Source organism: Sarcophilus harrisii, chromosome 5 (genome assembly GCF_902635505.1).
Source record: "Sarcophilus harrisii chromosome 5, mSarHar1.11, whole genome shotgun sequence".
NCBI classification, from domain to species: domain Eukaryota; kingdom Metazoa; phylum Chordata; class Mammalia; order Dasyuromorphia; family Dasyuridae; genus Sarcophilus; species Sarcophilus harrisii.
Window position 1 is genome coordinate 186,642,458 of NC_045430.1, and position 23,493 is coordinate 186,665,950.

Sequence of the window (23,493 nt, forward strand, 5' to 3'; positions counted from 1 at the left end):
GGGAAATGTGAATGGTTTCTCTAAAAACCACTCTAGCTCTGTGGAAGAAATGGATTGAGGAAGTGCCATAGTGAGGTGGGGAAGGGGGAAGGGGCTGGCAAGGCAGACAGAGGGGTGGTTATGTTACAGAGGTGCTTCAGTTCTAAAAGGACCGACTTAACAGTGTCAAGAACTGCAGTGTGATAACCTATCACTCACAAGTGTAGCCAAAGGGGATGGGGGAGAAAAACAAAACAAAACTTATCTACATGCTGAAAATATGATTGAAGCTAGCACATGCCATATGTTTGATTTCCACAAATATAGTTTATTTATTTATTTTATAGCTCCTCTAATATCCTGATTCATCAACACTTAAGCTCCCTAGACTTCAACTCCTGCCAATATTTGGGAGCTGCTGAAATCATCAGGGCAAAGCAGGTATCTTGGAATGGACTACACTACTGGAAATGAACATATAATCAAACCCACCGGTGATTCTGGGTGAAGCTAATGACCAGGCAGAATTTTCAAATCCGTTTTTCCTGGTCTGATGAAGCCCATGGAGCCCCTTAATAGAATGCTTGTTAAGCTACTTAATAATAATAATAATAACAATAACAACAACAATAATAATAATAATAGCTTACATTTACAACATTACACTTAAAAGGTTTATAAAGCGCTTTACATACATTATCTCATTTGATCCTCACAACAACCCTGTGAGGTAGGCAGTACAGGAATTTTACAGATGAGGAAACAAAGGTTTAAAGAATTTTAAGGAACTTGTCATTAACATACAGTGAGTAACCTAGACTTGTACATCAGTCTTTAGCCTTTCAGCCAAGGACTCTTCTAGATACTGCTAGGTAGTAGGGCACTCGAAGGCAACCAGAAGCAGATCAAGACTCACTGGAACCACTGGTAAAAACAATGCTACACGATTTACTGTTGGCAAAACTGTCATCTGGTTTTCCCATCATTGATAGATGAGGGAAAGAGGAATGAGAGGTGGTGAGGATAAAGCAGAAGACAGGAAAAATCCTTAAAACCAATCTTCACTGAAAATCAGCTTCTTTTTCCCAAAATAATGATTCTTCCACTATTAGTCACAACTAGTGATCATTGACATCCAAGATGTCCTTGTAGATGGAGATCATCGCACTGGGTTGTCGTCTCACTTCATTCCTTCAAAACTGGGAATTTCTTTTAAAATCCCCTGAGTTATGTTTAACTCCATCCCTCAGCTGAGTAGTATGACATGATGAATGTTGGATCAGAGCCAGGAAATAGGTTCCCATTCTAGCCCTGCCTGTGTGGCTTTGTAAGTTCACTTAGCCTCAATTTCTTCATCTGTAAGAATTAGGGGGTTAGACAATTTTTAAGATCACTCCCAAGTTTTGAACTTCCAAATGTTTAATTAAAATTCAAAGAGGAGAAAGAATCAAAAATGATCTTACTTCTCTTCTCCCTCCTCTTCCCTGACTCCTATTAATAAAACCCAGGGCCCAGAGAGATGGGTTTTTAAAGACCTGCTCTGGCTTAACAATCTATGATGCTAAAATGTAGGATCAAACATCTGGTATGAGAATAAAAAGCAGGAACTTAGGGTATATGCAGTAGAGTAGGGGCAGAGGAAGAACACCTGAGATCCCCAAATGGACCAGAGCAGAGAAAACAGGAATCCATTTACAAGATAGGACAGGGAATGTTAATAATGTCAAATCCTGTTACCGTTATTGGATTGGAGGTCCACAGATCATTCTGAGAATCTCTCTTAAATATGGCATGCAATAACAGAATGAACAGATGGGACAAAAGAAGCAAAGAAAGAGAGGTTTTAGATGTAAATACTAAATGAAAATGGTTTTTTTTTCCCTAAAAAAAATATTTTACAAGCTAAAAAAAAAATTAAAGAGAGCTTGATATATTATTGTACAATTAAAAAGGCAATTTTCATTACCTATTCATATGAGAAAGGGGAGAATTTTTTTTCTTTTATAAAGAGTTTATTTTAAATCATAAAAAAAATAATAATAAAGGCACAAAGGTCAATTAAATTAGGTCTCTTTGGATAAGTGGGGCAGAGTAGCCAAAGATTCCCTAGAAAGAAAACAAACAAACACACAGGTGCCCAAAGTCATCTGCTTCACCAGTGTGAGAAAACTTAAGGTACCTGTTGTACAGGTAGAGTCAATGGAGCAGAAAGCCCAAGAAAAGTTAAGAAGCAATGGTCAGGAGTCCCAAGTCCCAGAGACAGGACTTTAGACTCTCCTCATAAAGACACAGTGAAAAAAACCTATTCCTGGACCATAGGAGCCCAGGTGAGTATGTCTAGAAAGAAGCCGAGTTTGGTGTTCTGTATCTGAAAGTTACATGCCTAAGGCGTTGCTCTTGACCTGTAATTTTCTTACAGATTTAAGATTTTTAAAAATTAAAATTAAAAAAAAAAGTGAAACTAGGGCTGGGAAGTGGGAGTAGGAAGAAGGGTGGGGAAGGGGCAGGATTCAGAGCCTCTCACGCCAAAAGCTCTCAATGCCAAAGCTCAATTCAATCCAAGTCTCTGGCTAAGCTGAGGGGAGGCATCTAATCTCTTCAGTTTGGCTGCCAGAGGGAAGCCTCAGAAAGCTAATAAATACTATTTACAACAAGGAGAAGTTCAGGAGGTAGAACTCTGGGCATATGGATAAAGGGGGAAGGGGGAGGAAGGAACTACAAGCAACAAGAATAGACAAGAAGGTCTAGAATAGGAAAGCCTCCTTCTCTTATGTATTATACCTGTAGTATGGAGAAGAGGAGGGTAGTCAAAGAAAGATAAATATTAAGGTATAAAGAGAGTAGTTTGAGAAGACGAATGTTTTCCTAACAATTCTCTTAAAAGCTGTCAAGCTTCATCCTGGTAACTTCAGTTTGAACTCTCACCCATCCACCCACCCACCCCAAGACTAAACACCTAGACAAGCCAGATAGAGAGTGGTCAACCACTTCCTATAAAGAGACCTGGGGAGTTCTCTTTTCTGAGACTGGGGACCCTATTCAAAGAGACTCATCTCTTCCTCTAAGACTGGTCTTGCCACAATGCTGAGGGCGAGGGAATGACTTCTTGGCATGATTGCTGGATTGCTACCTATCCCCTGACCCTGATGCTAAAATAAGGTTGGGTAGGTTCTGTTCAATGAGAAAAGTGAAGGGAGGGAAAAAGGAGGTGAGTAAGAAGGGGAGATGAAGAAACTCTTTAAAAAGTAGCATTGACTCTTCTGTCAATTTCAATGACTTTAAGTGTTTCATTTGTCTCCAGTTTGGAGCTGACCCTGTAATTGAGAAAAAAAAAAAAAATTATTCCTTAGTACCTATAGCCATAATACCCTCCCCTGTCCATTCAAGGTTTGGTCATTAATTTTTGCCAACTAACTCAGACATTTTCCCTCCTACTGGGCAGAGAAGCATGGCGTAATGCACAGAGTATTGGGTTTAAGAGTCAGGAAGACCAAGGTCCAAATACTGCCTAAGAAACTTAATACTTGTGTATTGCAAGTCTCAACATCTGAGCTTTAATTTCTTTCCTTGTAAAATGAAAAGGTGGGACTAGGTGGACTTTAAGATTGATCTGGCTCTCCATCAATGAGCCTATAACACTGGGTCACCTAATCTCCTTGCATTTGTATCATCATCTGTAAAAATGAGGGGATGGGACTAGATGGCCTCTATGGTCAACTCCAGAGCCAATGCCCAAGGTTACACATCAATGTTAAGTTTCTGAGGCAGATATATAAGCAAATGTACCAGTATTCAAACTCTTTTTTTTTTTTTTAATAATTATAACTTTTTATTGACAGAACCCATGCCAGGGTAGAGAATTCAAACTCTTAAGATCACTGAAAAGAGATATGTTTGGGGGTGAGAGAAGATTGAGGGAGGAAGCTAAATGAAGTAGAGTGTATAAGTGGGTGAATGGGATTCCAGTGAATAGTGGGAAAGGCCTCAAACCCTGGCAGTGGCTATGTGATCTTAGGTATGTTCTTAAATCTCTCTCAGCTACAATTTTTTCATCTGCAAAAGGAGAATAAAATTCCTGCTTTACTTATTTATCCCACAGGGTTACTGTGATGAGCAAATAAACAATGTGCCCATAAAAGTGCCTTGAAACCAATCTGTAAGCAGTTAATTCTCTTTACTAGTTAAGATAGGAGTAAGACAGAGGTGCCCAGAGTCACACAGGTAATCACTGACAAAGGTGGGATTTGAACATAGTTCCTCTGAATCTGGAGCCAGTGTTCTTCCCACTGCCTAATCATAACCCTTTGGGGTAAACTAGTCAAAGAGCATGAACTTGAGCACATTTCTTGCTGACTCCAAAGTTAGTGCTTATTCCCTACCACGTAAATATTCTCTCTCCACTCTTCCTCTACTGTCTGTCTGTCTCTGTTTCTGTTTCTCTCCTCGATTACTTTCCCCTTTCTCTCTTTCCTCTTTTCCCTTCTCCCTCTTTTTTCTTTTTCCTCCTTTGTCTCAATCTGTGTTTGTCTCATTTTCTCATTCATTTTTCATTTTCTCTACATCTGCCACAGTGCCTTGCCTAGAATAATGAAAGTTTTTCATATAGTCGTTTTTGATTCTTATTGTAACTTGTATGAATTGCTTTAAAAACCACCAGTGAGTATAGGGTCCTGGAACAAGTTTTAATGAGTAGATAATGTGGAATTAACAACATCCATAACATCTAATTTTTTTTTTTCAGACAACAAAAAAGGCAAACTTCTGCTTAAGTCAAACCAAATTCCAATGTAATATCATATAAAAAAGTCAACCTTTTGAGGCTTAAAAAAATCTACTCTAAAACTTCTTAAACCGTAGGTTGACCTATGCTGGGAATGTGGGCAGCTGAGTTCTCTATGTTCCAGCTCCCCACTGCTACTTAAGTAGCTACTAATATATAAGCAGTCCTTGCTCCGATTTCCAACTCAAAGCCGCAGCTAACCGGCTGTAGAGATCTCCACAGCACCCTTTCTGGCATCATTGAGCTGGAATAGAGAGGCTAGCGCAATCATAACCTATTAGTAGCCAGTGATCGCAGCAAAAGGGCTAGACTAAGCTTACATGGTCCCTCAGAGGTCATAAAACTATCTCTAGCTAGGTTTCAATAGATGATTTTGCAAAACCAAAGCAGAAGAAAATAAAGGTATTTTCAATCCACTTACCTGTGCTGCCCAAGTTCTAATAATACCGACTTCTCTAATCTCATCTCATTTGATATCCTGAACTGAGCAACATCAGTCTCTTCGGTCCTGGGTCTTGGCTCCAACATGGACATCCCAAGGATTGGGGGCCCTCTTTCTCTGTCCTCAGCGTCCCCTCGATCCCCAGGTAACCCAAGGCTCTGAGACTCCTCCAATGGAGGGGGTTCTTCATAGATCAGCAGACTCCTGGATCTCACTAAGGACAGAATAAGGGAACAGAGGCAAGATGTGATCAGTCATTACCATAGTCAAGCTCAGTCTACAATGCAGGCCTCCACAAATAGCTCGGAGGCTGGATACTGTCACCTCTTTTAAATAGCATCTACCATTATTCAAGGTTTCCATGTTTTCTACATTTAAAAATGATACTGTTCCAAAAAGAACAATACAAAAGCATATCAATATAGGGAGTTGTCACCCCTAATACTTTGACATTATACCTCTACCACCTCATAAAAATATTTTTGGGGAACAATATGTAAATGGTGATGACTAACCAAGGATTTAGGCAAGCCCAAACCCAGGGCATTTCCATTCTATTCTTCAAGGAGGAAAACTGGGTATAAAAATGACAAGGGAATTACAAGGTCATCTCCATTCTTCAAATTAAGGCTGCAAGTTACAGTTTAAACATCCTTCACTTTTTTTTTTCTTTTTTCTTTTCTTTTTTTTTTTTTTTTTTTTTTTTTTTTGCTGAGGCAGTTGGGGTTAAGTGACTTGCCCAGGATCACACAGCCAGGAGGTGTTAAGTGTCTGAGGCCAGATTTGAACCCAGGTCCTCTTGACTTCAGGGCTGGTGCTCTACCCACTGCACTACCTGCGCCCCATCCTTCACTTTTAATTGAATGAACAATATTTTCTGAATGTATACCAGATTTTTCCTGTTAACTTCCCTTATAATTTGTAACTACATTCCAATGGTTAGTGGGAAGAATCAGAAGTGATGGGAATTTCCCAACAGACTACTTAAAATGTGTTGCTAAGCTGCTGCTTCTTCCCATGGTAATCTTGTCATTAAGGTACAAAAGCATCACTCTTGCTTGTAATACTTTTGATCACTTTTATAACTTAGCAGCTATTTCTCTGAAATCAAAAATCCTCTCCTTGACAATATATTTTTCCTACCCCAGATCTTCTAATTCCATACCTGCAATTATGAGCATTTTGTTTTTTTCTCTACTTTTTATGACTATTTAAAATGGATAATATAACTGGGTTGGAATATCAAATTTCACCAGTAGGGTTCACCATTTAATATTTTAATTTTATTTTGAAATAAAAATGTTCATCCTCCTATTTCTATTTTCTTTGCCTGATGTATTTTTAAAAATGCATTGCATCAAGTAATGAATCTTGGTTCTCTGATATATTCTTAAATTCTGTTCATTCTCCTGTTCATGATATATTCAGATCAGGAAATTCCTTCAATCCCAGGCTTTACATTCCACAAAATAAATTAGTTTTTTGCTTCTTGACTTCTCTAAGTTTAAAGTGTTGCATATATTCAATTTCTAATTGGAGGAACACCTGGGAGATACTAAAGAGGAATATGATGTTCTAATAAGCTAGGGAAGTAGGAACAAGGAAAAATTGGAGAAGCTTATTCCTCCCCTTGGGACTCTCTTCCTTTCAATGTAAAATGCCTTAAGATCAGTCATGTGAAATGAGAAATTGGAGGGGCAGAAGATAAGCTCTTTCTGATAGATTGGCTTAGGTATTTTACTTGCTCCTTTTTTTCATACCCAAAATAGAAACTAAGTTTTCCCAACCAACAGAAAAATTCATTCTCCGAAAGTCCTTAGTTCTACAACCTTGAATCTTTGGTCTTCAAACAGGAGATCACTTGCCTAATTATGCTTCTTCACTTTATCTATATTCTTGTGCCACTGTTCTTTTTCCCTTCCCACTACACAAAACTTCTCTATCTGGTATCTAGTATCCTTGTAGTCTCAGAATCCTACCATAAGCCATGAGAGGACCCCAGGACTCAAATTTTAAGAATCTCTCCCTTTGGGGAAAAAAAGACCTATTAACTTTAGAACCCTTCCAAGTGAATTTCTCTTCCAAATGTCAAGGTGAAGACTAAAAGAGACCAGAAAATCCATATCAAAGCTAAAGAAGAAGAGTTAAAGATTTGTCAAAGGAAGAAAAGGAAAGAAAAAAGAAAAAGGGAAAGGAAAGATAGAAAAGGAAAGAAAGAAAACAGGAAAGAAGAATAGAGGAGAGGAGGAAAGATAGCTGATAGACAATGATAGAATATATTCCATTACCAATAGAGGCTGTGTATGACTCTGGAGTAGAATGTTGGCTTGGAAGGACCATCTTGGTAGCAGAGGGATAGGGCCCATAGCTCTGAGAAAAGCTGCCAAACACAACAGCAAAACATAGCACAACGACCTGGGTGAGAAAGAAAACATTGGGAGTTTAAAATTATAGGCAGAAACTCCACGGAGCAAATTTTATGCATGGAAGAGGAAACAAGAGCTTCATGCTAACAAGACTCAAGGTCAAAGATCAGGCAATTAAACACACAGAAACAGTGACAATCTCAAATATGACTTTCCCACTTCTTTATCCCCTTAGTATTGAGACAGTACACTTGGATGAAATAAAGACAGTAAGAATTAGATGGGAAGAGTTTCTATGACTTTATTTTTTAAAGCCTTTACCCCTTGGGACTCACCATGAGACAAGTGCCTGTCTGAGTGCTGGCTGCTTTGCAGGAACGGGAAACTTTGCCCACAACCAGAGACTGGAGCCTCTGTAGCTGCTGCAGGAGAGTTCTGCAGGGGTGACAAGTGAGAAAAAACAAAAGTGAAAGGAATCTCAGAGATAAGCAAGCAAGCTTCTTGAAACAACTGTTCCCTATGGTTTTGTGCCTGTTGTTTTAACAAAGAGTATATAGTGGTTCTGGCAAGAAAAAATCAAAACAATTTCTTTCCTAAAAAGCAAGATATAGAAGAGCTAATGCCTTCCAGCACAGCTGTCACAATTATTGATCATTAGTTCAACAAATATATATTGAGTACTGAGAATATGAATGAAGACCAAGACCCTGACAACCAAGAGCTTATAATTTTGAAGGTGAAATAAGAGAAGCATGCAAATAAGTACAATATTAGGCAATTGTGTGTCATAGTAAAAACAAAACCTCAGCTATTCAGACGGTTTTCTGTAATAGCTCCCCTTTTGGAGACAAAAGAAACACTCCATGGTACATGAAAACATGCCAAACAACCAAGACAACCAAGAGAAGAGATCTTTTGGGACTGGTTCCCACGCAGAAAGAAAGACAGACTACAACTGAGGATCAGTGCTTGTTTAAAATAAAAAAACTATCCTTTTCCTAGCAAAAGGAAAAAGAGAGAGAAGATATTGATCAACAGGGATTATGAATATTAGTGGCAAGTAATAAACTCTCCTGGACTACAAAGAGCCATCAATGATAAGCAATGACAATTTCTGACATCTCATAATTTTTCAGGTATTTAGGAATATGTTGGGAAACAGCATCTCAGTATTGTACTTGAATGTGTGGAAGGCATAAAATTATCTCTACAGTAACTGATTCTATCATCTTTTTGTACTTTTAAAGAAAGGTCATTCTAGATCCACAGGCTTATGAGACAGAGGTTAACAAAACTATTCTATTGATAAACAATTATGAAGTCTGACCCGTGGGGTCTTGAGAACAACTGGGACTATATTCACCATTTTTCTGCTTCCTTCATCAATATTATCTTACTAAATCAGCTCATGGATCAGGATGTTGCTCTGAATATAAGAAACTAGTAAAAAGAAGAAGATTTTGTGTAAAAGTTAATCCATTACACAGGCTCCATATAGGGAGCTTTCAATCTAACATTAGAGATGCAATTCTAAATGTTTTAAAAGTCAGATATTAAAAGGAGGGCCTGTAGAAACCGGGGTCTTGCTCTTCTGTCTTCCAGCTACCTATCTCTACCATCTTTTGAGGATTCTTTTAAGCTTTGGGGTAGCACCTTTCACATGGTAGGTATTTAAGAAATAGTAATTGAACTAAACTGAGCAAGGTCCTGTAGCATGTATTTTTGATGTGGTAAAAGGAATTGTTCCTTCATACCTGAAAAGCACAGGAGTGAGAGAAGTCGGTACACACTGACAAAGATATGTGTAACGGTCCATCACATTAGTAATAACAGAAATCAAAGACATTATTTTGGATGATGATACATGTGAAGATGTTATGCATTTTCTGGAGGGAAGAAAAATCACTTGGGAGAAAGCTTCTCCAGCCTGACTCAGTAATTAATTTTGATGAAAGACAGCCATGTTACAATATTCCCAAGGTCATTCACTTTTTTCTTTCTGAGAAATGGGCAAATGAACAAAATATAATGGGTGTCAGAGGATTTTCAAGAAATCAAGCACTAGCATCATTTCTGGGTTCAGTTTCTATTCAAGATCAATGTCCCCTTCACCAGCTATATTTGCATCTACAACTACAATTCCACTCCATGATGATAACTGATATTCATAATGATCCTGATTTATTAAAATAAAAAAAAGGTTAAGTTCAATTTAGTGTCTTCTGCTTTAGGTGAAGATGGCAAGGGAAAAATTTTAAAGGATTGGCATAAACAAAAAGAATGTAAAAGTGAAGTTCTTTTTTTTTTCTTTTTTTTCTTTTGCTGAGAAAGACCCCAATCTTTCTAATTGGGGTTAAGTGACTTGCCCACGATCACATAGCCAGGAAATGTTAAGTGTCTGAGACCAGATTTGAGCTCATGTTTTCCTGACTTCAGGGCTGGTAAAAGTGAAAGAACGCAAAGAATTAATGCCCATCTGAAAATTATTGCTGCATAGTTCACCATACAAACAGAAAGCTTTCCAGGAAACTGAGTGGTACAGTAGATAGAGGCAGTAGGCCTGAAATCAGAAAGAGCTGACTTCAAATCTGGCCTCCAGTACTTATTGTGTGATGGTGGACAAGTCATTTAACCTGTCTGCCTCAGTTTCATCATCTGTATAATAATACCTACCTAATGGAGACATTGTAGGGTTCAAATGAAATAATATTTGTAAAGTGTTTACCACAGTGCTGACACATAGTAGGTACTTAGTAAATGTTTGCTTCTTTTCTCCCTATCCCTTTTTAATACAAAGCAAGGAAAGCATTCAATTTATTTCCAATTCAGGATGGTCAAGCAAAGCTTCCTAAATGAGGTTTGGTCAATATTTATAGGGAACTCCTAGATATATAACATTTTTCCAGACCTCAAAATGCAATAAAGAAATCCCCTGATTTTGGAATGGAAGTCCTGGCATTGGTGTCCTGGTTCTAAGAAAGTAGATCAGTTCATTTCTACTTCCTGATCCTTATCTATAAAGGAAGAGTAAGCACACTTGCATTATCTATTCCGTACTGTGGCTATGAGAGAAGTACTTTATAAGCCAGAAAATATCACATTAATGTGAGCTAATAGGCAACATTGATTATTTGGTTGGCAGCTCTTTTCAAAACATAAAGATAACTATACCCCGAACCCAGCAGATTTTGTCTTTTGGAAAGTTCTAATTTAGCTCGGCTGAAATAAATAAACTGAAAAAAAGAAGTTCCTATTTCAGATAAAAAGGAGAATCACAGAATCATCAATTTTGGCTAAAAGAGATCTCAGAGGCTATCTAATCCAACCTCCTCGTTTTACACATGAGGAAACTAGAATCCAGAGTAATATTTGTCCAAGATAGTAGGTTGTAGTGTTAGAATTTGCAAGGTGATCTTGATTCCAAATCCAGCCCTCTTTCTTCTGGTCATAGGAGAAACTTATCTTATAATATTCAATGGTGCCACTGAACTTGATGGCCAATAGCAATAAAATTCTGATGACCCCACCCATAAGCATTGAAGCTAGCAGAAACAACCTTGAACACATATAATTCACTCAAAAATGTATTAACTTTTTTTTTTTTATAACACATTCTGGAAACAAGAGGAAATATGAAGTAATAGATGAAGAGGATCTAGGTTTAAGCCTTAGCTCTGACAAATACTCTCTTTGTGACCTTAGACTTAACCTCTTGGTGTTACAGACCACTGTTTAAAGATTTGGAGTCAGAAAGCAATTGTTGATTTACAGAAATGAAGGGAATTTCCTATAATGTGAAATCATAGAGCTGGACCAAAGCCTTTCAAAGTATTAACTGGTTTTACATGCTCCTATATTAGGAATTCTTACTTGGGTTTTGCAAACTTATTTAAAAAATATTTTGATAATTGTATTTCTATACAACTGATTTCTTTTATAACGCCATTTATTTAAAAATCTTCTGAATATTCATTGCACATATTTAACTTATATTGGATTTCTTGCTCTCTTGGAGAGAGGAGAAGTCAGGGAAGAAGGGAGAAAAAATTGAAACATTAGGTTTTGAAAACTATTTTTGCATATATTAGGAAAAATAAAATATTATGGAAAAATAAAAACCTTATGAGAAAGGTTCCAAAAGCTTTACCAAACTATCTACCAAAAGAATTCATGACTCTAAAAACGATTAAGCATAATGGAAACAAAAAACAATACCTGACTTTGGCCATGATCTGAAATAGAATTCAAAAGCACTGGCAGAAGCTCAGTTTTTTTCTCTTGAGAAATAAGGGAATTGGACTGGATGATGTTTCTGGTTCTTGCCAATTTTAATGTTCCATAGTCTATAATCTAAATCAATCCTAAATAACTCAAATGCTAAACATTAATTCCCCTAAATCCAATTACATAACCAAAATATTGACAATAATACAATAACCTCAACATTAAATAATAAAGTTATAAAGAGAAATGACACTAGCAATAATGTAATGGAATTTATATTTATGGTAACCTTGATAATTCATCCTTCTAGGAAATGCACTTTAAGTTGTTCTTCTAGAAGTACAGATGACTCATTCTAGCCCTGCCACCTCTTGTGACCAAGGATATATGTTACTGAACCAGATTAAGTAGTATATATGGGAACCAGAAACTTCAAAATTACCACAAAGCACTCAAGAAATTTGAGTTCATCAGTCAAAGAACAACCCCCTAAACACCAGCTAACAATATCCCACTGATATTAACCCAAATCATCTGTTAAAATTCTAGTCTGATTTCATATAATAGAACCGATCTTAGGTACTACAAGGCTAGAGGCACCATGGCATAATGGAATGAGAACCATTTTAGGAGACAAGAAGATCCGAGTTTAAGTCCTGCCCTGTGACACAAACTAGCCATGGTTGACAAACTATGTTTAATCAAAGACAAATAATTTAATTTTTCAATGTTCTGTTAAACCCTCTAAAACTGTAGGTTATTCAGATGTTTCTCAGTCATGTCCAGTTCTTTGTGACCCCATTTGGGATTTTCTTGGCAAAGATATTGGAGTGGTTTGTCGTTTCCTTCTCCAGATCACTTTACAGATGAGGAAACTGAGACAAAATGAGTTAAGTGAATTGTCCAGGGTCACACAGTTACTAAATGTCTGAGACCATATACTAAGTGTCTGAGACCATATTTGAACTCAGAAAAAGATGTCTTCCTGCTTCCAGGCTTCACCCTCTATCCACTGCACCACCTAGCTGCCCTCAAAGATGTTAAGTTATAGACAAATTGCTAATTTGCAATGGTAACTGGAGTTTCCATCCGAGGAACTGACTGTGCTGAGGAAACCATAGGCCTAGACAAAAACTAATCAAAACAAAACAAAACCAAAAAAACCCCAGTATGGCATTAGAGAACAAACTCTTCCAAGACCTATCTAGAAAGGCTTTTGTTAGGAGCCCAGGATGAATTTGAATCTCCCCTAGTTAAGGGTTTTCCTAGCTAAATTCAAAGCAAATGATGACTTTTTTTTTTTTTTAACCTTAGCAATTCAAGCAATTCAAGAAGCTATTTACTAAGTCATGAAAGGGTTGTAAACTACACTGGTGAAAGAAATATCCAAACTAATGAAATCACAATATCTCCAGAAGTATTGAACTATAATGACTAAATGTCAAATAGCAACCATAGCTTTATCATCACTACCACTATCCAAATTATTCACTCATGTTAATAACAAAGACTATGCGAGAACTAAATTTTCAGGCAACCTTAAAGGATGGTCAAGATTTAGTATAGTAGAAAACATTCTTATGCTTCAATATTTCAATTGTCCCAAACCTTATCAATGTGGTATTCATGCCAATAATGCAAAAGTTGTAATCTATGCATACCTTCCCCTCCTCTGGTGACTGTGATCCACAATTCTCCTAAAATCTATTAAAAAAGATTGGTCCAACTGATTAGAGATCTTCCTTTAGGTCTTTAGAAATATCTCAAGACTGGCCTACTCCTACTTTTGCTAAAAAAAAAAAAAAAAAAATTCTAGTCCACCTTCTATTCTAATTTTACAATTCAAAGATCCTATCTAGGCCCAAATCTTCGTGCATCAGGCTCCACTTTAATGTCCACTGAAATCAACACAATTATTTGTAGAGAATCGTGATTAATAAATGTTTGCTGAATTGAATTGAATTGAATGTTTGGTCATTAAAAAAGTTTCCTATCCATTAAGGAAAAACTACTCACCACATACTTTAAGTAGGTGTGGAATAATAAGATGCTTTTGTGATGCAGTTAGGGCAGACTGAAATTAAGAGACTATGTGGTCAGCCTGCCAGGAAACCAACAGATGAAATGAATACAATTATTTTTAAAAGTAAAACGATCAAAAGCCAATTTGTATGGCAAACTCAATAGTGCACTTAAAGTTCAAAATATTCTTATTCTTTATTATAGTATTGTTAATCATCAGCAATCATTATTAAGGTTTAATGAATTCATGGACTGCTGGAAGCATGGTCTTATTCCAGCATAAGAAACACCTCTGAACAATTCCAACACTTGTTTTTTCCAAACAGATTTTCCACAATTTGTTAAGGAGGGATGTCCAGCACTCTGTGATGGGAAAAAATGGATGCTATTCCACATTGAGGTATAAGAAAAATAAATAAGTAGCTTTCCTTGTTTAGGTCCTTGCAAAAGAGCAATCGAAGCCAGCTGTCATTCTGACTCAGAATAAAGTATTATCCAATATCTTTGGGAGAAGCTTTGAAAGAGATTTAGTAAAACATTCAAAAATAGACTAAATTATGAGATTTTATCCTATAATAAGAAACACAGTGCAGGACTTTGGTATGTTTTTCCTATCTAAATTTGAAAAATCATTATGAATGTTGAGCTATAGTTGCTTTTTCTATCATATCAGCAGTCTTTATTTATCAGAGATAAATAAATATGCTTATTTATTTAAATCAAAACCCCAAAAGACATTGTCTGGGAAAGGGAAATTTGAGAGGACTCAAGAAAAGGGAGGAAACATGAAGAGAAGGAGGAGAACCCAGAATTGAGCTGAAGGATAAGAAAGAGAAAGACAATAAAGGAAAGAAAGTTGGGTACTCAAAGAAAGATTATCACAAGAGCTACTAGCAAGAAGAGAAAAAGATCTTGACATAGAAAGTACAGAACGAAGGAAGAATTTTTGCAGTGACTCCCAATAGATATATGATGTTTACTTCTTTTCTATAACCAACTAATTGTTATCAATTAGTTGGTTATCTCTGCTCAAATACCAGTCTAGACTCCCTCTTAGAAGAAAAGACAAAGGGACTCAAAGGAACTCCTCACTTTCCAGGGAATGGGGGATAAGAGTATTCCTTTACAAGAAAAAAAAAAAAATCATGGTTGAAAGGTTTCAATGTAAACACAAAGAAGATTAAAAATCTGAAAAGAGAATGTCAGGAAGTGAGACAATGGAAGAAAGTGACAAAAAGAAGAAAAGAAAGAAAAAGAGCTACTGAATAATTGGAGCTAACCGGCAGATAGAGGTTCTTCCAGAAGAGGATGGAGCTGAACCCTCTAAGGAGATAGTGCTTGTCCTTAAAACAAGTAGATCAATAGGTGCCTTCATTGAAAGCATCATCCAGAAAAGGTAAAAGGAAAAAGGGTGAGCATTAAGCATTGAGGCTTGCAGAGGAACAATTTTTTGACCTACTATTAATTAATAGAGGATTGCTAAGAATTCAGTGAAGGAAATAGAAATGTTTACACTACAGAACAAAAAACTCTGGGGAGAATCTAAGAGTGTGAGGGACAATTAGAAGAGCTCATTTAAGAGGCATCAGATTTTGTTCCATTTGGCCTCAAAGGAAAGAACTGAACAGAAGTTGCAAAGAGGCAGATTTTAGTTTGATTTAAGGAAAAATTCCCTAATAATTAGAGGTAAATAAAGCAGAGTATAATACCATAAGAGATGATGGGTTTGAGGGGCAGCCATATGGCACAGTGGATAGAACAATAGCCCTGGAGTTAGGAGAACCTGAGTTCTCAGATACTTAATGCTTATTAGCTGTGTGACCCTGAGCAACCCCAGGAATTGTCCCTCTCACTTATCCCTCAAAAACCCCAATTGCCTTCCAAAAAAAAAAAAAAAGGTGGTGGATTCTTCCCTATTAAAGATCTTCAAATAAAAACATGGATAACTATTTGTCAATTATATCATAAAGGGGGATCTTCTTTCAGAATAGGTTAGACTAGATGGGCTATGAGATCTCTGTCAACTCTGAGATTTCTGATTCTATGAAGATTAAGTCTTTAAAAGTCACCATGTGGAAACTACCAATAGCCTTTTAATTATAAATTAGAAGCTCTAAATCATTCAATATCATCAAAAATCTGTGATCTTAAGAATTAGGAAAAGCAGAGTGTTGTGGGGGAAAAGTCATCCTCACAGCCAGGAATCTGTGGATTCAGGTTTTCTGCCTTTTGACTGGTTCTAAGCCTATCCCTTAGTCTCTCAGTGCTCTAGAAAACTCTTAAAGACTATCAGCATGGGGCAGCTACGGGGCACAGTGGATAGAAAACCAGCCCTGAATTTAAGGGGCCCTGAGTTCAAATATGACCTAGTTATGTGACCCTGGGCAAGTCACTTAACCCCAATTACCTGGGGTGGGGTGGGAGGCTATCAGAGCTACCTTTTGGTGGATGAAGAAAATGGCTTGATTATTGCCCAGAGGAAAGAAAGAGAGGGAATGTGGGGGTAGGGGAAAGAATTAAACAAATGATATTTACATAGTGCTTTAAGGTTTACAAAAAGCTTCATATAACATTATCCTTTTGAATCTTACAACAACTCTATAAGATACTTAAAAGATGTACTAGTAGAGAAAATTTCTCCAACAAGGAGTTCCCTATACTAATCATAAATCTAATCTCTATAACTATCAGATCTAAGACCTCTATTTCATTTTACAGGAAATATTCACTCCAACTAAACATTCTCAACTGGCAGTAGACACTTCACTTGAGGAAAATCATTTGATAAATAATGATCTTGTAAAGGTGTTCCCAAAGTTACATCTCTAGTCTGTCACTCCTCTGTCCCCAAGTAGAAATCTCTGCAACATCTTAAGCAAGAGGTCATCCAGCTACTTCCCTAATGTAGTAATGGGGAATTCTAAACCTCCCTAGCTATTTGATTTTTGGTCAGCTCTAATTGTTAGAAAGTTTTCCTTAAGACTGGAAATCTACCTCCCACTACAATTGCTACCAATATGTCCTGAATTCTTCCTCATAATTCTCTAGTGACAAATGAAACAAGCCTAATCTCTATTATGCAGAACACCCCTATTTGAAAAGTAGCTATTGTGCCCAGAATTTAATTTATCTTCAAGTTAAAGATTCCTGGGTCCCTTGCTTTTTTTTCTTCCTTTTGCCATCATTAAATACCTTCCTCTGATCTGATTCTAACTTATCAGTATCAGAAAGAAAAGAAAGAAGAGAGAGAGAGAGAGAGAGAGAGAGAGAGAGAGAGAGAGAGAGAGAGAGAGAGGAGGGAGGAGGGAGAGAGGGAGAGGAGAGGGAGAGAGGGAGGGAGAGAGGGAAAGGGGAGGGGGAGGGAGAGGGAAAGGGAGAGAGAGAGAAGGAGAGGGAGAGAGGGAGAGGGAGAGGGAGAGAAGGAGAGGGAGGGAGAGGAAGAGAGGGAGAGGGGGAGAGGGAGAGAGGGAGAGGGGGAGGGAGAGGGGAGAGGGGGAGGGAGAGAGGGAGAGGGAGAGAGGGAGAGGGGAGGAAAGGAGAGGGAGAGGGAGAGGGAGAGGGAGAGAGAGGGGAGGGAGAGAAGGAGAAGGAGAGAAGGAGAGGGAGAGAGGGAGAGGGGGAGGGAGAGAAGGAGAGGGGGAGGGAGAGGAAGAGAGGGAGAGGGAGAGAGGGAGAGGAGAGAGGGAGAGGGGAGGGAGGGAGGGAGAGGGGAGGGAGAGGGAGGAGAGGGAGAGGGAGGGGAGAGAGGAGAGGGAGAGGGGAGGGGGAGGGGAGAGAGGGAGAGGGGGAGAGGGAGAGGGAGAAAGGGAGAGAGGGAGAGAGAGAGGGAGAGAGAGAGGAGGAAGGAGAGAGGGAGAGGGAGAGGGGAGAGGGAGGGAGAGAGGGAAAGGGAGAGGGGGAGGGAGAGGGAGAGAGGGAAAGGGAGAGAGGGAGAAGGAGAGGGAGAGAGGGAGAGGGGAGAGGGAGAGGGAGAGATGGAGAGAGGGAGAGGGAGAGAGGGAGAAGGAGAGAGGGAGAGGGAGAGAGGGAGAGGGAGAGGAGAGAGGGAAAGGGAGAGGGAGAGGGAGAGAGGGAGAGGGAGAGGGAGAGAGGGAGAGGGAGAAGGGTAGAGGGAGAGGGAGAAGGAGAGAGGGAGAGAGAGAGAGGGAGAGGGAGAGAGGGAGAGGGAAAGGGAGAGGGAGAGGGAGAGAGGGAGAGGGAAAGGGAGAGGGAGGATAACACATTTACTTGGCTGGTTTAAGACTAATCACTCAAGGAACTATGGTCTTCAAGTAGAAAGCACAAACATAATCTTCTCTTAGTAGATATAAATATCACCCATATAGACCCTCCACAGCTGGAGATCTATTTATTTTGCAATTAACAAAGGGTAAAGAGACATGAAAACACTGACATTTTTGCTTAGAGTCACAGAATTTTTTGCTTTCCCACCAGATTACACTTTGTGATGCTTATCTCCTCTCTGGGGAATTCATTCTGGTACCTAACTAACTACCCACCAAATCAAACACACTCTCATCTAAAAGTCCACAATTTACTGTCTACTCTCCAAGCAAGATATAAAGCTTGGTAGCTGAGAGAAGAGAATTACAGGACCAGATATGAGTTTAAAAGAATATAGCCAAAGATAGTGCTCAATATTTATCAATGTGTACAGGACCCCAAAGGGTATGGGAGGCAGAGAAAAGAGAAGGAATATACAATCTAATAAGGGATACTAAATCTTAAGACATGATGAGCAGCATAAAAATACATATAAAGCAAGTACAAACTGACCAGCAGGATGGAGTTACAAAAATAGGAAAGGTAAAAAAAAATAAAATAAATAATAAAATGGCTTAATTATTGTTCAGCAGGAATGGGGCATAGAGGAAGAAATTAATTGATATTTAGACAGTGCTATAAAAAAAAGCTTCATATAACATTATTCCTTTAAACTTTAAAATAGCCCTATAAGAGATTTCAAAAGTATTATTATCCCCATATATAAAATGGAGAAACTGAGGCTCAGAGAAATCATGTGACTTGCGCATAATCATAGTTCTAAAAGTGTTTAAGGCACAGAGTCATAGAACTTGAGAACTGGGGAAAATAACTCAGAGACCAGCTAGTCTGACCCATACAAAAAAGAATATTCATGAAGTCATCCAACCCTTTACTTAAAAACTTCCAAGGAAGGGAAATAACTACCTTTTTCAGCATTCCACTTTGGGGCAGTTCAATTTGTAAGAGTTTTTCTCTGATATTCAGCCTAAACTGGATTCTTTTTTCAACTACTGCTATTACAACAACAACTACTTCCCATCCATTGTTCATGGTTCAGCCTTCTGAGGACACTCCTTCAGTCAACAGTCTGCCAAACATATGAAGACAGCTATCATTCTCTAGGATAAACATGTCCTGTTCCTTGGATTAATGCTTATTTGTCATGAACTCAAAGCCCTTCACCATCTTTGGTACCCTCTGTGGACACTTTCCTGCTTTACAATGTCCTTCCCAAATTATGATGTCCAGAAATGAGAACAATATTCCAAATGTAGTCTGAAGGAGTAAACAATAGAGTGGGATTATCAGCTCTTTTTTTGGAAACTCTGCCCCTCCTAGGATTGCTCAAGATTGCATTAACTTTTTTAGGTATCATGTCATAATGCTGATGTATCTTGGGCTTACAGTTCATTTAAATCACCAATTGTTTAAAAAAAAAATACTATCTATTCATTCCTTACACATCAAGATGTTTTTGATACTTATGTCCAAGATTTTACATTTATCCCTATTGAATTTCATAGTTACCCCAATACTCTACCCTATCAAATTCCTTTTGATATTGATTTGATACTGATTCTACCATCCACATTTCTGTTCTGCATCCAAACACTGAGCCCAAATCAAATAAAAATGTAATTAGGAAATATTTAACAAAATAAATAAAAACACAATTAAACATACATCAAGTTAATATGTGATTTTCTAAGTTAATATGCAGCCTGAAGGGATCTTTATGTATGGTATAGTAGTGTGCCTCCCCCCTCATTTGAATTTGAAACCATTCATGTAAACCATATTTCTCCATAAGAAAAATGAGATACTTTATCAAAAACCTCACTAAAATCTAGGTAAACTATATCCATAGCAATTCTTTAATCTTCTAGTTTAATAATAAACAGAAATGAGACTAGGCCTGCATGATCCATTCCTGATAAAACCAGACTGATTTCCCATCCTTTCAAGAATTTTCCCATGAATTCAAGTCAAGCTCACTGATATATAGTTGGCAGACTCAATTCCTTTTCTTTTGCTTTATTATTATTATTTTTTAGACAATCAGGTCCACATTTACCCTCCTTCAATCTTGTGATATTTATTATTTCCATAATCTTTCACATATTTACTAATACTATCTCTTCTAGTTCTTTTAGGACCTGAGGACTTGGCTCATCTGTTTGAGGTGACTTGAATTCATTAAGTGCAGATAAGTGAACTTTGCAACTATCTCCATCTCTATCTTGGATATCAACTCCCTATTACTCACTTTTTTGCTGTGTCATTTGCCGTGTAAAGATCATTCTTCTTTATAGAGAAAACAGAAGCAAAATGAGGTCTTTATGACTTTTAAGTATAGCCTTCTGCCCAATACATCACATTGGAGAGGATGAGAGGAATATAGCTAGAGTTTCACAAACCCTAAAGAGAGAAGGAACCTTCAGCATCATGTAGTTTCACCCACTCATTTTACAGAAACTCACATCTAGCGAAGGTGAACATCTCACCTAAGATCACACAACCATGTATTTCATGGGGCTGTAAGTCCTAGAACTGGGTCTTTCACTGACTCAGCCTCACGATCAGCATGGGCTTGCTGAAAAGAGGTAATGAAACTATATTTTGAGTAGGGAGAATGGTATAAGCAAAAGAACAAAGGCAAAACTGAGCAAACAATGCTTGTTTCTGACAAATTGCCCCTAAAAAAACAGCAGGCTATATGATGGGGGGATGGGATACATTTGACAAGAAAATAGATGAATCCATTTTCAAGTAATTAGGATAGAAGAGTAAAAGAGATAAGGATATATAATTGTATACATTTAGATGTAGAAGGAAACAGAGAACAAGTACATTGTATCATTTTAGAAATAAGGAAACTGAGACTCAGATCAGTAAAGTTACTTTCCCGATCATAAAAGGATCAGAATGTGAACTAAGGGCTTCTACTACCAAATATGATGCCCATCATGAACTTATGACTAAGTTTAGAGAGGCAGGATGATATGGTAGGAAATGGCTTCTATCAGTAAACAAGAAAATGAAGATCTAGTCCTAGCTTGGCACTAATTGAGCTGTGGGACTTTGAGAAAATCACTGTGCCTCTCAGGCTTAAATTCCCCAACTTTAACATAAGCTGGCTGGACTAGACTCCACAGATAATTGCCCTTGCAGGGCTTCCATTTTAAACTGATGAATCAGAGATCCTGGTCACATAGTAAAATGAGAGCAGGTCAAGCTATATAGGTAGAGAGCCACTGAAAATAAGAAAAGTGAGAAATAAGAAAAGTAGAAGAAACTGGCCAGCTGGTGTGCATAAAAAAAGAAAGAGAGGAGGCAGAATTAGGAAGAAAGGAAAAAATGAGAACTGAAAAAGAAAAAAAAGAAATTCTGATGGGAAGAAGATTGTTGAGAGAGAGAGAGAGAGAGAGAGAGAGAGAGAGAGAGAGAGAGGGAGGGAGGGAGGGGCTGGGGTTGTGAGGATGGAGAAAGGACTCACTGAATTAAGAATTCTTGAACTGAATGACTCCAGACAGGACAGGAGTAGAAACCAAGCTCAAACCTTACCAAATAATGCTGGGAGAAAATGCATAGCTGTAAAGAAGAGGGAGGGGGCCCTGGGGAATCACCTCACTCCCATCTTACACTTTTCCTGATGACATTCAATTAGTGGATCACCTCAGTAGAAGAGGTGTGAATGTGATTTCACACAGTCTCTGCAGAGGGAAGCTCCTCTGGGGCCTGGAAATGAGGGGTTAGAAAGCTCCCTCCTTCTCCTTCTCCTCCTTCTTCCCACTCATCTTCTTCCAGTTTCCTGGCATTGTCCACATCCCCTGAGTTTAGCTGAGAAGGTTGCTCTCACCTGGGCAGGAAGCAACATGTTCACTGTCTTCTGGGCCTCATATAAGCACTGATACACTGGGATATGTTGACTTGGATTCTCAACATAAGATTTCAACTTGGGGGTGAGAAATTTGGCAGGTTTGATTGCTCACTGGGCCCCAAACTATTGGCCTGCCCCTATCCCCAATCCCATTATATAGAACAATGATCCACAGACCTCCCCCACCTCTTATTTCGCTGCCTCTCTCCTCATTCCCTTACCATCTCTCTTCTTCTCCCCCTCTCTCTCAGAAACAAAATAGATGGGATGAAAAGAAGGGAACAAGAATGTGTTAAGCACCTACTATTTGCCAGGCACTGTGCTAACTCTTTACAAATAGTATCTCATATGATTCTCACAACCTCTCAAAAACATTGGAAGGTGGGATAATACTATCATGCCTATTTTATACCTGAGACTTAGGGAGGTTATGTAGCTTGTCCAGGTTCACAAAGGAAATGTTCCAAAGAAAAGATCTGAATCCACACTCTGACACCAGAAGCACTTTTCTTTCTATTCCAACATGTTTCTTTCTTCCCTTGCTATAAAACACCAAAAGGAAATCTCCTTTCCTTGCCCTTTTAACACTACTTGGATATGTCTCAGCATAGTCCATGGGAAGGGGATGAGCCATTTAAATAGTGTGATCTGAAAAAAATACAGGGCACACCTTTTCCCCTGACTTGCCAACATGGAGTCTTCAATTTCCAGGAATTGATATACTTACCTTTTAGTAAAACCATTTTAGACTCTAAGAATGCCCTATTTAAATATAATGGTGAAATGAGTGGAAATATGGTCTAGTGTTCAGAAATCCTGCTTCAGAATCAGGAAAAAATGAGTTTGAGTCCTTTATGAGACACATATAAGACAATATTTTTAAAATTCTTGGTACATAGTAGGTGCTTAATAAATGCCTTTTTTTCTTTTTTTTACTTCCCTTGTGACTGTGTAATTTCTTAACACCTGATAACTATGTTACAGAACAGGTGCTGTTATGCTCAATAAATGTAGAGAAACTCCAGGGAAAACATTTCCTTCCTTCTTCCTTTTGCCCAAAGCTGACCCTGATTTCATATACTTAAGAGAAACCTATGGTTTTGAGAGAAGCTCACACTCAAACACAGATGAAATAACAAGACTCAGAGGTGTTTGGATTCTGCAAGATTACATAGTCAGTAACAAAGTCAAAAGGAAAATCTAGGTTAATTTTCTGTCTAGTCACAATCCCCAGATCATAAGCCCTAAACCTAGATAAGTAATATTTTCTCATTAATCATGCTTCTATCTAAACTAACATTTTGGGGGGATAATGTTAACTCATAGCATCGTGTACTTAGAGCTGAAAGGGACAACAGTGTGCATCTATTCCAAGCACTATTCTTATTTCACAAATAAGAAAATGAGGAGCTGAGATTATGTGATTTGTCCAGCCAGAGTCACAAACAGCAATCAAAAGCAAGTCTTTCAACTCCAGATGGAGACCTTTTGTCAAAACATCATTCTGCTTTGGAAAACAAAGAATGCTCCCTAA

General features: G+C 38.1%; 1 protein-coding gene across 1 annotated transcript in view; it reads right to left on the reverse strand.

The window, feature by feature from the left end:
• Nucleotides 1–286: 286 nt before the first annotated feature.
• Nucleotides 287–23,493, reverse strand: part of CREB3L2 (cAMP responsive element binding protein 3 like 2) — a 154,532-nt gene continuing 131,325 nt past the window's right edge. Inside the window, exons 9-12 of the mRNA XM_031939144.1 lie at nt 7,903–8,002; nt 7,490–7,616; nt 5,181–5,415; nt 287–3,293 (exon numbers count right to left, since the gene is read on the reverse strand). Coding sequence (XP_031795004.1) covers nt 3,218–3,293; nt 5,181–5,415; nt 7,490–7,616; nt 7,903–8,002 — 538 coding nt within the window. The 3' untranslated portion in view covers nt 287–3,217. The remainder of the gene's footprint in view (nt 3,294–5,180; nt 5,416–7,489; nt 7,617–7,902; nt 8,003–23,493) is intronic.